The sequence below is a fragment of the Ursus americanus genome, chromosome 1 (assembly GCF_024610735.1).
Source record: "Ursus americanus isolate L20-20 chromosome 1, mUrsAme1.1.p, whole genome shotgun sequence".
Lineage (NCBI taxonomy): Eukaryota > Metazoa > Chordata > Mammalia > Carnivora > Ursidae > Ursus > Ursus americanus.
The window spans coordinates 104,969,320-104,985,435 of NC_142127.1; the positions used below are offsets into that span (position 1 = coordinate 104,969,320).

At 53.3% G+C, this 16,116-nt stretch overlaps 1 protein-coding gene across 6 annotated transcripts in view; it reads left to right on the forward strand.

Moving 5' to 3' along the window:
• IFT54 (intraflagellar transport 54) overlaps positions 1–3,362 on the forward strand; it is a 59,020-nt gene extending 55,658 nt beyond the window's left edge. For all 6 annotated transcript variants that reach the window (XM_087864877.1, XM_045793981.2, XM_045793976.2 and 3 more), the window contains one exon: positions 568–3,362. In XM_087864877.1, the coding sequence (XP_087721003.1) occupies positions 568–733 (166 nt within the window). In that variant the 3' untranslated portion in view covers positions 734–3,362. The remainder of the gene's footprint in view (positions 1–567) is intronic.
• Positions 3,363–16,116: the final 12,754 nt, after the last annotated feature.

A 16,116-nucleotide genomic window follows, 5' to 3' on the forward strand; every position in this document is an offset into this window, starting at 1 on the left:
CCCAGGCGCCCCATCACTCTTCTTTGTATTTATTTTGTATTTACATGCTTAAAAAAAACTAAAGAAAATGCCTATTTGACCTCTGCTTTCCCAAATACGTTCTAGATTTTTCCTTGCAGGTAACCCAGCACTGAAAGGCCTCATGCCTCAAGCTCGTGAGTTGGAGAGGCCTGGGTGGCGAAGCCCTGGCAGCTGGACGAGCCTCCCTGGAGGAAGGTGGAGGGAGTGTCAGGCTGCCAGGGCGTGGCCCTGGGTGGTGGCCGCACTGCTCCCCTCCCTGCCGTCCCAGGGCTCTGTGCCACATGTGATGTGAGGTGTTAGGAGTAGTACGCTTCTTTGTGTAATTGCATGTTTGGCTTCGCTTTTGGCTGTGGGTCGGTAAGATACCCTTTCCCCAGGTGTGACGTCCTCATCCCTTTATATCATTACCCAAGTGTGTTTATATTTTTACCCTTTTTCTTTGGATGCTGTAAACAACTTACTTTTGTCTTCTTTCATTGTTGCAATCAAGAAGCAAATCTAAGCTGAGAGCTGGTACTCACGAGCCCCTATGTTGTGTCCCGCCAGCATCACAGACTGTGTGGTGGAGCCCTTGAAGGCCGAGCTGGCCGAGCTGGAGCAGCTGATCAAGGACCAACAGGACAGAATCTATGCCGTGAAGGCCAACATCCTGAAGAACGAAGAGAAGATTCAGAAAATGGTGTACAGTATCACTCTGAGTTCGAGAAGGTGAAAGCTCACACGTTTCCGAAGCTGGAAGTCCTGCTCAGTCTGAAAATAAAAAGGAAGGTAGAACGTCACTACTCTCTAAGTTCAGTTTCCTAAGAAAGTCAAGTTTTCTGCGTCCTCCCTCCAAAGTGCAGAGCTTTGAAAGCGCACCCACGTCCGTGTGTCGAGGGGCCGTGTTCGCTCCCCTTCCTCCAGCAGGACCGTGGCCTGCCGTGCAGACGTGTTCTCTGCGTCTCTGCAGCGGCCTGTCCTGCTCAGTTCTGTGCCAGGATTTGCTAGCAGGTGAGTGGGGATGGAACGCGAGGAAGCCTGCATCCTTGGTTTCAGGTTTTAGGTCTGGTGACAGGACCCTGAGGGGAGCAGAGTGAAGGACGGCCGCCTTCTGACTGGCACTAGAAACGGAACGGGGCCTGAACGTGAGACTGCTCTGTTTTGAGTTCATTTCCCCGTGGAAAGGGTTCATTTCAGTCTATATCTTTATAAGGTACGTGTGAGGTTTTTTTAAAGCCCTTTGCAACTGCGTATACCTCTTTGTCATTTTCTCATTGGTCCCTACGGCCTCTTGCTTGTGTTTCCAGCCTTAAGGAGATTTCAGTATGTCCTTTGTGGACATTCGGCTGCAGGGTTTTCCCCGTGTAGGTAAGAGTGAGCTGCTCTGGGCCCGCAGTCCTGGCATCTTTCCTCGTCCTTCCCATAGATGTGCGTTCCCGAGAGGCAGGTAGCTTGGGGCAGACAGCTGAAAGAAGACTTCAGGGGACGTGCCAATTTGCAACATTTTTTTGATGTTACCATTTTTTTGGAAATTGTATTTAAAGCAAGGTTTTTTTAGAACATGGTTTATATTTAGTTTTTCGCTCACATATGATATTGTAAATATTTATGAAAGTCTTAAGTTTGTATATAAAGGATTCCAGTTTTGGAGACATTCAGGTTGTAAGGTCTGGGTCCTGATACGTTTATTTCTAGATATTTATGGTGTGAACCACGCAGTGCCACTTAAATGTTAGAATTGCCTGAGAAATTTCTGTTTTTTTAAGGCTTAGCACAAATGCACAGGTTAGGTTTCCTTCCTGTAATTTCCAAAAGAAATCCTTTTCGAAGGTGATTCTATGATTTTTCCAAGCTGAGTAAGTTCAAGGTCGGATATGAAGCTCTGCCATTTTGACACATTGGCCGCTTCGTCATTCCTACCGTGCAGGGTAGAATCGTTGGGTCAGGTTGAGCTGATGCATTACCGGAGGCGGGAGGGGAGGCTCGGCGGCTGCCCGGTAACCAGCCCTCATGTACTCGTCTCGTCTAGTTGAACAGCTTAGCCACAAGCCTAAATGGACTGTTTTGCTTCGAGATGTGTCTGCCTTTTATGAATTTATACATACGAATAGGAGTTTTGTGTTGCAAAAAAAATTGCATACATTTTATGTGAGTAAAATTTTGTATGAAGTAGTTTATCAAATTGTATCATAAAATTTATTTTTATTTTATACATAAATCATTAAAAACAATCACCTATTTTTTCTATAAGTGTATGATTGTGCGATTCAGTTCACAGCTTGAGAAAACATAAGCATTTGGATTTTTGTATTTTCAAACGTGTGTATTTTGTTTTTCTTGTGAAGAAAGTTCAGGGAAGTTTATCTTATCATTCATATCACGACACTTATTCCTCTTCTATATAAATTGAAGTTTTATAAGACAGATCAGCATTTGTCGGAAATTTCAAGATCATTCACAAAGTTCCGGACAGTCTGTGTGTGTGATTATTACGGTGTCTTGTCGGAGACACGCTAAATCCTGATGTTACACTTTGAGAAAATACACAAAGGGGATTATTAAGCCTTTACCTCTACTTTGGCTTGGACATTTCCCGGAAGTACTGAAGTCACACCGCAGGAATTTTAATTTAAAAGTTGAGCTGAGATTAATTTATATTCAAAGAAAATGTGTAATCCTTTGGGGAAAAAATCAGGCCTCAAATGTGAGCTTTCTGCTTTGATATTCATGCTTATTTTTCTTTTCAATAAGCAACTTAAACAAATACTCATGACAAGTCTGTGATGAGAGATAATGTCTCGTAGTGACACGAAGTGTGGTTGAGAATGTTGGGTGGTCCAAGTCCCGTCCTGCGTCCAACAGGCGCCCCGAAGCTTGCCGGCTGAGCTGCGCCTAGCTGACTGCACCTGCCTTGTGTTGGTGGAGGGGGTGGGGCGCATGAGGGGAGCGGGGGCAGCAGGGCCGAGACTGCCCGTCGGCGAGCACACGGATATCCGCAGTCACAGGCTCTCGCTCGGCACGACCAGTCGCTTCCACGAAGATGAGGCCACGCACAAGACCATGTGTCAGGCGTGCCCACCGCGAGGGAGGATAGTCCACACGGACTCTGCACCCAGTTCCAGAATCTTCCACGCACAGCCAGCCATGCCTCCCAAGAAGCCAACCCCGGCCTCGCGGCAGGCTTCGGCGCAGTCCGCCGGGGCAGAGGGCTGGAGTGAGATGGGCCGTGGCGTCAGCCACTGAGGCAGGAGAGGAGGGAGCCCTCCTGTCAGGACCAGAGGGCAGCCGCGTCCTGCCCTTGGGCTGAGTGGAACTGTCCCATGATGCACTTTATTAATAAAATGTTTTCTATTTTCCCAAAAGGTGTTCTGGTAAGCATAGTTTTACCACCTTACGGTCAGGCAGAAGTGAGGCTCCTACACGAGTCCGTTTTGCTTGTTTTGGGTGTTTTCATAAAGGCAAATATTGGGAAGGACTTTTTTTTTCGGCCAGTGAGAAGAAATTTAAAGGGTTTTTAAACTGTAACTTTTTCAGTCCATATTTAGAGCCAAGTTCCAGATCGATGATCAGCTTCTTAAACCAAGCAAGTGGGTCTTCCTGGTAAGAAAAATGGGGTTCAAACAGTGAAGTCCATAAATCACAAGGAGGCTGTGCCCTGTTAGGCAGGGAGGGGTCGGGGCTTTGTAAGCGAGCGTGGTCCCAACGCCCACCGCTCTTCGGGCCGAGCCGCCAGCGCCGCCCGCCAGCCCGTCGGGAGGGCATGGGATAGGAGGGCCTGCACACTGGGCCTTCCCAGCGCCCCTGCTGGCCTCCGCGGTGCCCTCACCTCCCGGCAGGTCTGAGGATAAGCTTTGTGACGCTGCCGTCCCCGCGCCCTCTCAGATCCTTGAGCATTTAAGTTTCCCCTTCAAAACCTTCGTCAAAGCCCGTATCTTACTGGACGACACCAGCTAGCGTGTACGGGTCTCGCTTCCTGGTCGGTGCTAGTGTGGACACATGTGGCACGTACGTACTGTCCCTGCCTGGGCTCCGGGGGTGCTGGGGCGGTCGTGTCCTGATGTGTTCAGGACACTTGCCGCTCTGGCTTTTCATAAGGTGGAACTTTGAACAGCATCCCTCTGCCACCCTCAGCCATGTCCTGGTTTGGACAGCAGATGTGCCCCCTCTTCCTACGTGAAACCTGCCGTGCGTGGTGGTGTGTGGCCTGCAGGGGGCAGCGAGGGCCCCGGGTGCCCGCTGAGCGCCAGCGTGGGCAGCAGCAGGGTCCACCGTGAAGTTAGTAAGCTGGGGCAGGGGAGGTGCTGTCGAGGCCTTGGACGTCTGACGAGGTTTCTGCTCCCTGTGGACAGATGTGGGAATGTGCCTGCGTTCCTCACAGGTGGAAGGACCTTGCTGTAAAGGTGAACTGGTGTTGCCCGAAGGGGGCTCCTGGTGGGCCTGTCCTCTCGGACGTCTTTCCCAATGATTGGAGGAAGCTGGGGAGGTGGGTCTGTAATTGACGGCGGGTGTGAATGAGTGCCAGGCCCCTGACACTGACGAACTGACACAGGACTCGGGAACATGACGGTGGGCCAGCCTGGACTCGGCGAAGGATGCCAGGAAGAACCGTGAGGGCGCGCGGGTGTCCAGGCTTCGCCACAGTCGGGATGTGATGGGCTGTGCAGTGGTGGAACCCCCCCCCCCTGGTGTTCTCTGATGAAGCCGGTGCTTCGACCTTGGGAGGGGTTGAGGACGTGAGGCCTGGCTGCCCTGTGCCCCCGCCTGCTGGTCCAGGGTCCCCCCAGAGCCCAGCAGGACACCCTGGTGACAGTGTTACATGTAAAAATGATTTTTTTTTTTTTAAGAGACTTACCTTTCTGGGGTGCCTGGGTGGCTCAGTCAGTGAAGCATCTGCCTTCGGTTCAGGTCATGATCTCGAGGTCCCAGGATCGAGCCCCTTGTGGGGCTCCCTGCTCGGCGGGGAGTCTGCTTCTCCCTCTGCCCCTCTGCCTGCTTGTGCTCACTCTCTCTCTCAAATAAATAAATAAAATCTTAAGAAAAAAAAGAATATAAATTAATGAAACAGCATTAATCAACTTCTGATAAGATGCATACATCTGGGAATTTAGTGTCTGATAAACATGGTATTTCAAAGCAGAAGCTTTGTCCAAATAAATGGTATTGGAGCATATGGTCATCCATATGGCAAAAATAAAGTTATATTCTTGCCTCATACCACATACAAAAACAAGTTCCCCCAAAATTAAAGAACTTGAAAAATACGAGATTGCTAGAGTGATTGAAGGCCACTTTGTATTTATCATATTTGTAGATATATTTTTATTATTTATTGATATACTAATATTTTTATTATTTATTGATATACTAATACTAATAAAGTATAATAATTTATGTTATTTGTTATAGTTTTATTTTGTGGGAGGTAACAATATATAGGAGCAAAGCACCTAGAAGAGAGCATGGTAAGTGATAAGTAGGTTTTGGGGTGAAGAAGAACTTCCTAAAAAAGACATAATTTCCAGAAGCCATGATGAAAAATAAAATTAACTCTTGGCTCATAAAAATTAAACATTTCTAGCCAAGCAAACATTAAAAAAAACAACAACAACAGATGGCATACTGGGAGAAATATTTGCAACATCTCTAGCAGAGATAATATTCACAGTAGACAGAGACATTTAATAATAAAAATACTTAGGGCCCAGTTGGATGATGGAAGAGAGATACAGTCAGTCCGTAGAAGGTGCTGATGACGGAGAAGCACGTGAGGACAGTGTTTCACCTTACGGTGGAGAAACAGCGTGGCCGGGAGTCTGGAATCCAGAGAGGAGAGAGTTACCTGCCCTCCGCCTGTGGCCGGCGCGTGTACTAGCTTGTGACTTTGGGCAAGTGGCCGAAACTTCTTGCCTCACTTTCCCCTGTATTTGATTGGGTTGCTCCACGTGGTGCTGACTTTATGGTTTATTGTCAGAGGATAGATGCGTCACTGATTGTAAAGTACAAAGATCAGTGATCGGTGCACAGTGCGCTCTGCACAAGCACTGGCTGTTATTCAGGATCCGTGTTAATATCACGTGGGCACAGTTTTCAACTGGCAGAAGTCAGGTTATATTAATACATGGTGTGGTTGAGGATGTGATGGCATAAATTGTTCAGTGCTTTTAAAGGGTGTCTTGGAAGTACTTCTCAAAATTAAAAACGGGAATATTTTTCTGACCCAGGAAAAAGCTGAAGCAGAGACATGACCATTGTCTCCAAATACAAGGTGTGGTGGGTGGAGGAGGAACCTGTGCTCTGGGGTCGTAGGACTGACCATGGGTGGGAAATATGGAGTGATAGACTTCGGGTCTGAATAAGGAAGAAGTCTCCATTCATACAGAATGGTTCCAAGATGGTGTGGATGGTCCAGGTAGATAGTGAGTTCCCCATCACAGAAGGTGTGCAAGGAGAACTGGTTGACCACTTCTCTGGGATGCTGCTGAGAATTCCACTGGATGCCCCCGCGGCTACTACCAGGCCTTGCCTACCCCCATAAAGAATCACCCACCCCACCATCCCAGGTCTCCACCCCAGCCCCTTATTGCCCTAGCTGCTGACCCAGCATGCTAACCCTCTCATGTACTTGGGCTCGAGCTTCAGGAGCCCCGTGTAGGCTGAGCCTGGCTGTGGTTGCTGCCCCCTGAAGGCCCCTCTCACTGCTCACAGTTTGCCTGGAGGGGCCTGTCCTCATTCTCCCCTGAACAGACACTGCCTCTCAGGGGCCTTCGTCATGGCCCTGGGAAACCGGGGGAACATTGCAGGCAGTTGTGGACGGTTGTGCCTCTCTTGGAGCAGATATCAATCGGGACAAGTGCATTTGTGAGTTTTTCTGCCTCGCTCACAAGCGGCCTGTTTGAGATCCGGGATTTCCCAAAATTGTCATTTAAACTCCGGGGCAACGCCGTGCTTTGTGAACCTGTGCCCGGCACTGGCTGGGGGCCTAGGTTGGCCCTGTAGGTGTTCAGCGCTTCGAGCCTCAGTCAGGGCTTGAAATTCCCTGTCCCGGATGCCCCTCTGCTGGTTTTTGGGGTTGCAGGGGAAAAGAAGCCTCCTGGTGGGAGACTGTTTACAAAGATCCTTTGCTCCCGCTTTCTCACGTGAGCCTCTCCAGGGCTGAGAGTCAGGCCTTCTACCCACTTTACGGATGAGAAACCGAGGCTGTAGGAGCAAGGTACCAGCCTCCGCCAGCTCTAAGTCCCAGGCACCTTCAGGGTAAATGGGCCCGGTCCGAGCTGCAGAGCATGTGGCTGGCCCCAGGGCCCCGGGGAGTCGTCTGGAGGGGGTTGCCTGCGGTCGGGCTGGTTTGATCAGTCATCTGAGCGAGCACAGAGCTAAGAAAGTGCAAGGCAGTGATTTGCTATAAATCCGTTTGCTTTGTCTGGTGCCACAGCAGGGCCCCCCCAGCCCTAGCCGGGCATCTCTGCTCCGACAGATCACAGCGTGCGTCGGGGTCCCTCCCACCCCAGCGCCAGACCCCACACCCGGGCGAGACCTGAGGACCACGGCCGCTTAATCTGGGTGGGTCAGTGGCATCCCCAGTACTTTAAGGACCCGTGAGCGTGTTTTAACTTCTTTTATAATCAGAAAAAGGAATTAAGTTTTAGGTCAGAGTAGATGTTTTACTATATACTATTAATAGATTCATCTTTATGTCAACAAGGTTGCATAATATGATTTGTAATTATCTGGGAGGAGGAAGGGCCCACAAAGGCACAAGTGCCTGGGGCCATCGTGTGGGCGCTGGACCCCCCTCAGAGCTGACCTCACTCTGCCGCCGCCCAGGGACCCGCCGGCCCGCAGAGCACGGCCGCCTTCCTCCCGCGGGTTTTCCCTTTCCAGGGATTATGGCTCCGGAGGAAAGTGTCTTGGGGCAGTTTCAATACAAACACTGGGATGCATTTAAAAATAGAACATTCAAAGAAAAACTTCTCAGCCACGGATTTTAAGCGTGCAGCTGGTTCCGATGGTGGTGAAATCCGAGCCCTGGCCGTGGCCTTGGCTCTGGCAGCCCCTTCCCGGCGCCCCGGGCCTGGCTCCACTCCTGCAAAGCCGTTTCTGTGTGTCCCCAACTTTACACCTGCCCAAACAGCCACGTGTGGCCCGAACGCCGGGATCCCTCAGCTCTGGGATGAGGAAGGTCGCAGCTTGTAAAGAGCAAGGGGGTCCGTGGGGTCAGGTGGACCATGTGGGCTGGGGCTCCCCTCACGACCCCCTCAGCCATGGGGCGCCTGCCGTCCTCGCCGGGCCGCCCTCCAACCCCGAGACGCTGACGCCTGAGTCCGGTCACCCAGAGCTGTTCGGACCGCGGAGTGTTCCCCTTCGGGAACGTTGCGAGACTGTACCGTAAACGCAAAGGCAGGCAATCCTGAAAATTCATCACTTTTCACATTTTACGCTTATCTGAGCCTGTGAGGCTCTTTCTACATGGACTGCTTGTCTCCCCCCAGCGGACGGTCCGGTCCCTTGGCTTTGGGCCACGGCGGAGTCTGGGCTCCGCGGAGACCGGCAAGCAGGGTGGTGGCACCGGCGACAGCGCACGCGAGCTGGGAAGGCGCCGCGGCCGTGGCCCCGTGAGCGCCGTTCAGTCCCGCAAGGAGCTGGCTCACGGCAGGGCTGGGCGAGCGACGCCGTCCGCAGGTCCTTGCGGCCTCACCCTCCTCTCGCTCATTAAATACATGAAAATACTAGGCGACAGTCGCGTCAGAGCCACGCTCGTGAATCGCGGCCTGAGGCTGGCCGTGGGCGTGGGAGTCGGCAGAAGTCAGCCGGAGCCTTCCCGGAGGGAGGGTGGAACGGATGGCGACGAGCACGGGGCGTGATTTCCGAGCGGTGCTACGTACACACTTTTGTACCGATAATATGTTTTAAAAATGTAAGTATTATATCACTGTTCATCTGTATAATTCACCTCCCCTGGATCGGGGTGGAGACGGTCTCCGGCTTTGGTCTCTCAGGGCTGACGGGGATCTGGGGGCAGGACGGTCTCCTGGTAGTTCTGGGCCCCTCCCGTGTCAGGGCAGCCCCTGGAAATCTCCCTCTGTGAGTGGGGGTTTTCCTCCCTTCCCAGACCATCTCCTTCCGTGACTGGTTCTTCAACTGGCATTTCCCCTGAGCCTCCGGGGCCCCTAAAGTCCAGGTTGCTGGGTCTGGGGGGCTGCTGCGGGAAGCCCCCAAGGAAAGCGTGCTGCTGGCTTTACAACACAGCTGCACCTGTCCTGTCCTTGAGGTCACAGCTCCTTCAGGCTCCGTTTTCTGGAACAGACACATTCGAGGGCTTTGGATGTGGTCTCCTCCCCCTCGACTGAGCGGGCTCCAGGCTGCCGAGGTGCTCCTAGGGGTCACATCGCCTGGGGGCTCCAGAATCGGAAAGAGCCGGAGGACTGGGGGCGATAGGAGGGGGTGGGGGGCATTGCAGACTGAGCAGAACGTGCCGCGTCAACTCCAGGGAAGATCCGGGCTGCCCCCTACCCAGGGTCCTGCCACCTGGGGAGGCCGGGGAGGGGCGGTGTCTCCGATGTCCTGCCCGGACCACCGATACCTTTGTTGGCCCTGTGTGGCGGGCATCTGGCCAGCAGCGGCACGGAGTGGATCAAAGGGTGGGTGGGTGGGTGGTGGTTTCCAGTCCTTTCCCCCCACAGCCACTCACTGCTGCTTCTGTCTCAAAGACCTTCGTGGGTCTAGCTTTCTGCTCAACACTTGCTCAGTCAGAAAGCAGCGCCGAGAAGGAAAGAAACATGGCTCATCCCCCCCTTCCGAAGCCAACCACCATCCGCAGGCCCCTGCGGCCGTGTGTCTGTGTTCTCAGATTTAAAACACGTTATTTGCAATCTCACCTATTTTTATGCATATACAACGCAGACGCAAAAGCACACATTTACAGGATTGGGATTATATAGTTTCTATCGCTGTGTAACACTGACGTCTTATTGTCGGTGAACAATTTGTTACATTCTCCCTGTTACTAGGTGTTCTCTTCACCGCAGCTGGAATGGCTGCGTGCTGTTTCATTGAATGGAGCCCTTATCCGGTTCCGTTGCAGATATTTTCTCATCCCATCGTAATTTATTCTTTGGCCCGTTGACAAATACACCTCCCCTCCCCCCTCCCCCCCCCCAGTCTGTTCCTCCTGCTCTTGACTTCCGGTTTGGCTGCATCTGGGGGACAGGAGGTGCCCTGCCTGGTCCTGACCCTCTGGCCCCGTGACCCTGCCTTTACAGCCTCACACACAGTCCAGTTCATAAACGCTCCAAATATTTCTTTCCCACAATTTTTCACTTTATAGGGTTTAACAAACAACATTTGACATGTCATCCTGTTTCTTTATTGTGGTAAAATACACATAAAATGCACATTTCAGGGGCGCCTGGGTGGCTCAGTCGTTAGGCGTCTGCCTTCGGCTCAGGGCGTGATCCCGGAGTCCTGGGATCGAGCCCCACATCAGGCTCCTCTGCTGGGAGCCTGCTTCTTCCTCTCCCACTCCCCCTGCTGTGTTCCCTCTCTCGCTGGCTGTGTCTGTCTCTGTCAAATAAATAAATAAAATCTTTTTAAAAAATGCACATTTCCGTCATTTTTAAGTGTAGAGTGGGGGGCATTAACTACGCTCCTGCTGGCAGCCCTCACCACCGTCCGTCTCCAGAGCTTTCTCACGCCCGTCCCCTGGACACCGACTCCCCAGCCCGCCCGCAGCCCCTGGCGCCCGCCCCCCTGCTCCGTGCTGTGCGTGGGGCCGCTCTCGGTCCCTCCTGCGGGTGCAGGCACGAGTACTCGGCCTTCCGTGGCTGGCTTGTCTCACGGGGCACAGCGTCTGCCAGCTTCAAGCACGTGGCGCCATGGGACAAACACTCCTTTGCGCGGATGGACCACGTTTTGTCGAACTCTCCGTCCATCAGTGGACACCTAGGCGGCCCTCCCCCTTCGGCTTATTGTAAATAATGCTGCTGTGAACATGGGTGTGCAGACATCGGCGTGTGTCCTTGCTTTCCGTTCTTCCGGAGACACACGCGGCGTTGGAGTTGCTGAATCGTGCGGTGACTGTTTGTTTGCGGGACCTCTGCTCTGTTTTCCACAGCAGCCGCACCCTTTTGCGGTCCCACCAGCAGTGCGCAGCGTTCCAACGTCCCCACAGCCTCGCCGGCGCTGCTTTTGCTGTGTTCTGTGTCATCGTGAAAGGAATCGAGGACGCAGTTCCGTCAAAGCCCGTCGGTCGTCTTCTCCAAAGTCATACTCTGGTGGGTGCTTCTCCGACTTGACTCTTCGCTTCCCGAGAGAGGCATTTTACAGCCTCCCGCCGACTGTGATGATGGGTTGATTTCTCCTCGAACATGTGCTCACCCTTGGCCCTTAAATCTCTCTGAATTGTCATAGTTTAGTTGTGTCTCCCGTAAACATTCCGTCAGGCCGTCTGTTTTCCTCTGGAGAGTTTATTCCATTTGGACATACTCTCCTGTCTTATAACGTGGGCTCTATTTTTCCCACCTTTTGTTTTTTTGCCTTGTTTTGGAAAAAAGAAAGGTTTTTATCCTATTTTTCTTATTCTGTTTTCCTAGATATGTCTAGTTATAACTTTTAAACTGCGGTTGTTATTTTTTTTTAAGATTTTATTTATTTGAGAGAGAGAGAGAGCACAAGCAGGGGGAGCAGCAGAGGGAGAGGGAGAAGCAGCTCCCCTCTGAGCAGGGAGCCCAACCTGGGGCTCGATCCCAGGACATTGGAATCATGACCTGAGCCGAAGGCAGACGCTTCACTGACTGGGCCGCCCAGACTATGGTTGTTATTTTAACCGTTACCTTAGCTCCTTTAAACACTTTACAAAGTCTATGATTAATCCGTATGTTTGGCTTTCTTCAAATAACACAAGCACAACCCCAACTGATATGCTATAGTATCTGGTCTTTTAATTTTACTTGTTTTTTTTAGCTCGCTATTGTTTTATTTTTGCTTAGGTAGCCATGTTCTGTCCAAATTTATTCAAGTATTTACCAATATCTGCTCATCATTCTGTCTTGCATCTCGGACCTTGCGTCTGGGATCCTATTCCTTCCTTGTAAGACTGACCCGCTAGAATTGTCTGTAGAAAGGTGTGAAGCAGCCCGCTGAGCTGGGTGAGCAGAACCCTGCAAGCTCCCGAGGCTTGCTGGAGTCCGCGGACGCCGTCCCACCCTCAGCCAGCATGCCTTCCTCTGGTGGCGATGACGGCCGGCCACAACGTCCCACCCCCGGGGCTGTGGGCAGCCCTCACCGTCCCCCTGACTCTGTAAAAGTCGTGCTAAAGCTGGGCCTTAAACTCAACAGACTTCCTACAGGAAATACACACACACACGATCACACGGCTGCTAAACGTTGCTTTTATGGACATTTCCCCAAGAACCATTTCTCTCTGGAAAAATAAATTCACAGGATGTAATTAAAACCACTATATGTGTATGTTGGCCTGGCGCTTCTTAAGTGCTTCACCAAATGGGCCACCAAATAAGGAATGAAGGCCGGCTTTGTTCCCGTCTAGGAACAATGATCGGTGTGAATTGTAACCCAGGGCATTCTTCTGCTGCTTTACGGATTCAGAAGCAACCAGCTTGCACCCTTGGTCCTGACCCCAGTATGGCCACTGCTGCGGGGTAATGTCCCGGGGTGGCCCTGGGTCACCTGGATAAAGACAACTGAAGGTTTGAGGGGCTTATGTTTCCTGGCTGTGACCTTTGAGAAAATAAAATACATTCATCTTGTCTTCAAACAGCAGAAAAATTGATTTCTGAGAAAAAGTGACCAAAGCCACACACTTGCGAGCAACACGGCGGGGAGGAGCTGTGTGGCCGTGTGGGCATCTCTGGCCCTCTCCCTGGTCCTCCTTGTTCTTTTGGGGGAACGGTCAGGCTCTGGTGGGGGCCCCCGGGGGGGTACAGGGCCACGGCAGGGCACTCAGAGCTCTCCCTGGCGCGGACACGGCGTGCGGGCCGAGAGGTGGTTTCTCCCACGGCTGCAGAGCGAGTGCTCGAGGGTCTGTGGTGAAGCCACGCAGAGGGAAGTGTCTCAGTGGAGGCTGCACACGGAGGAAAGCGAGTCTGAAGCTGCATGAGACCGAGGGCCAGACTTGCAGCTCCAGCTTCCAGCGGTGCACGGACACCATCCCGTCCTGGACATCCCTGTTCTCCCCACGGGGAGGCCACGCGTAGCGCCGTGACTGTCAGCACCAGCCTGTGGGCCAGCCTTTGAACTCAGAGGTCCTCAGGCACAGACAAGCCTTTCCTGCTGGCCCCCCTCCCCGAGTTCTGGTTCAGCTGGTGATCGATGAGGAGAGAGAGGGAGAGAGGGAGACACAAAGAGAAAGAGACAGCGCCTCGAGGTACGCGGACGTAGAGACGGAGACACACGCATACCGGAGAGGCATCAAAAACAGACACCGTGAGCCTCAGAGAAGCTTCCGGATCCAGGGCAGCCGGTCTTTCTAGGCCTCTGCTCTCCCTGAACCAAACTGAAGACTACTTTTTTTAAAATTGATTTAGTTTTGAGAGAGAGTGAGCAAGAGAGAGAGAGAGAGAGAGCACAAGCAGGGGTTGCTTCAGAGGGAGACGCAGACTCCCCACTGAGCAGGGAGCCCGATGTGAGGCTCAATCCCAGGACCCTGGGATCATGACCTGAGCCGAAGGCAGACGCTCAGCTGACTGAGCCACCCAGGTGCCCCTGAAGACTCCCTTTGACTGAAACCAGCTTCTGTGGGTCTGGCCCTCTCACAGGAATGAATACAAACTTTGTGTGCCCAACGCCGCTGGAAGGCGGTGTTTCCTGTCCTCTGGGCCCCAACTGGGCTGGTGTGGATGGCAGGGGGTCACCCTGGGTCTCCTTGGAGTCCTGCATCCTTTTCCTCCTGTTCTCCCCGCACACAGCAGACAGCGTGCCCCTTTCCAAACCTGATCCCATCACTGCGCCCCGACGACCTCCCTGCGACATGGGGACAGGCTCCGGGTAAGCTGGCCCACAGGGTCTCTTGGTCCGGAGCGTCCATCTGTCTGTCCCCTGGTCTCCGATGCTTCCCATCTCTTTGTGGTGAACTTCACATCCTTCTCTGACTCCTGCCAAGGCCTCCCTGCCCCTAGCCCTGCTCTGTCCCTCACAGCCCTGGCTCAGCCGGTGATTTGTGACTGGCTGTATGGGTTTCTTGTGGCTGCCCCCAAAAGTCACCATGCACTTGCTGGCTGAAACATGGAAATGTATTCTGGCACAGTTTAGAGGGCAGAGGACTGAAATCGATCGAGGTGTCTGCCGGACTGTATTCTCCCGGGGGGTTGTAGGGGCACGTGCTTCCTGTCTCTTCCTGCTCCCCGTGGTCCCCGGCTTCCTTTGCTGGGGCCACATCCTCCAGTCACTGCCTTCTTCTTGCGGGGCTTCTCCCTGTGTGTCTCAGTCTCAAATCTTCCTCTGCCCTTCTCTTATCAACAAAACTGTCACTGGATTTAGGGCCTAGCCTGAGTCCAGGGTGCCTGAGATCATTACCCTAATTACATCTGCAAAACCCCTTTTCCCAACAAGATCCCACTCACAGGTTTCAGGGGTTAGAAGGTGGGCTTACCCTTCTGGGGAGCCACCATGCACCCCGCTGCCTTGGACCATAGGTTCTGTGGACAGGGTCCAGGTTGGCTCAGGCCTGCGCGCGGGACCAGGCACCGCGCCTGGACAAGGAGCCTTGTCAGTTCTGGTCGATGAATGGCTTTATCCATTTGTTCAATAACAAGTCCTGTGAGAGATTCAGAATATTCCCCCGACTGGAGGCAGCTTTCGAGGAACGCACGCGTCTGCCAGCGGAGACAGCGCAGGTCTCGCAGGGCTGTATGTGCAGGTGCGAACGGATAACCGAGGCAGATGTGTGGGCGGAGGCTGGCAGAGGGCCAGGTGCCAGCCGCTCGCGCTGACCGGGAGGCATCTGGGCACCAGGAGGAACATGTCCCCCGGGGGGCTGATGTGGGGACGGGAGGGCCTGCGGCGCGCAGACACTGGGTTCTAGATGTGGCTTGAGGGAGGGGGGCAGTGTGAGGCAGGCCGGTGGGGAGCAATCTGAGGGCTGGGGTAGGGTCCCAACTCACTCGGGTTTTAAAACTGGGAGTCCTGTGTTCAGGACCCCGCTCGGTCTGGGGCAAGGCGGGCAGGTTGGTCTCCCCGGAGCGGGTGAGTCATTCCCTAAGAGTCTGAGTCACTACCCCCTGCAGCTTAGGCACAGGCCTTCCCTGCTGCTGCAGGCCTGGAACTCTCCTCCTCCCTGTGATGGGGGCACAGCAGGTGCCTCACATGGTGTCGAAAGGAGAGACTGGCGGGTGCCTGGTCTCATCGACACCTGTGGGGACACACACTTTGACAGCTCAGTAGGTCAGCGCAGGGGTCCAGGCTGTCCTCAGCCATCTCTGGCCACAAAGGGAGGGTGTGTGAGGAGGTTTGTGGGCTACACTGGCCACTTACCACCCTTCTCTGTCTGTCCTTCCCTGTCCCAGCCCGGGCGAGAAAGCCTGCTTGGACACTGCCTCTGGCTTTGACCCTTGCTTCTCTCCCAGCCTGGGCAGAGAAGGAAGGTGGGTCCCCAACCTGGGGTGGGGTGTGGGAGGAGGGGGGTCTGGCCCGACTCCTGGGAGGAGACACCTCAGTTGCAGGCCCAAGGGCCCCGGTACCAGGAAAGCTGCCCTCTTCCACCCTGTTGGGTGGGGATCTACTGACCATTCCCAGAGCTGTGCTGTAGGGATCGAGCTGCCAGCACCCCAAGTCCGGGGCAGGGGTCCTCACTACATGCAGCTGGGGGGCTCAGGCTTCTAGCCACCAGGCACACCAGTACTGTTTCCAGAGGAGGTCTCTAGTTCCCAGCAGGGGAAGGGGACAGGGGCAGGGGGAGGGGCCCTGGCTCAGACCTCCGGAGCCAGAAGGCTATTGTTGGACATTTTTGCTGTAAAAATTATGCCTCACGAGCACCACTGTGGCAAAATCTCTCACACATCTGATTACTGTCTTAGAATAAATGCCTAGGAAAGGTATTTCTGATCAAGGATTAGGAACCTTCTATGTCAAGCTGTTCTCCAGGAAGATTGAGCTAGACTTCAAGGA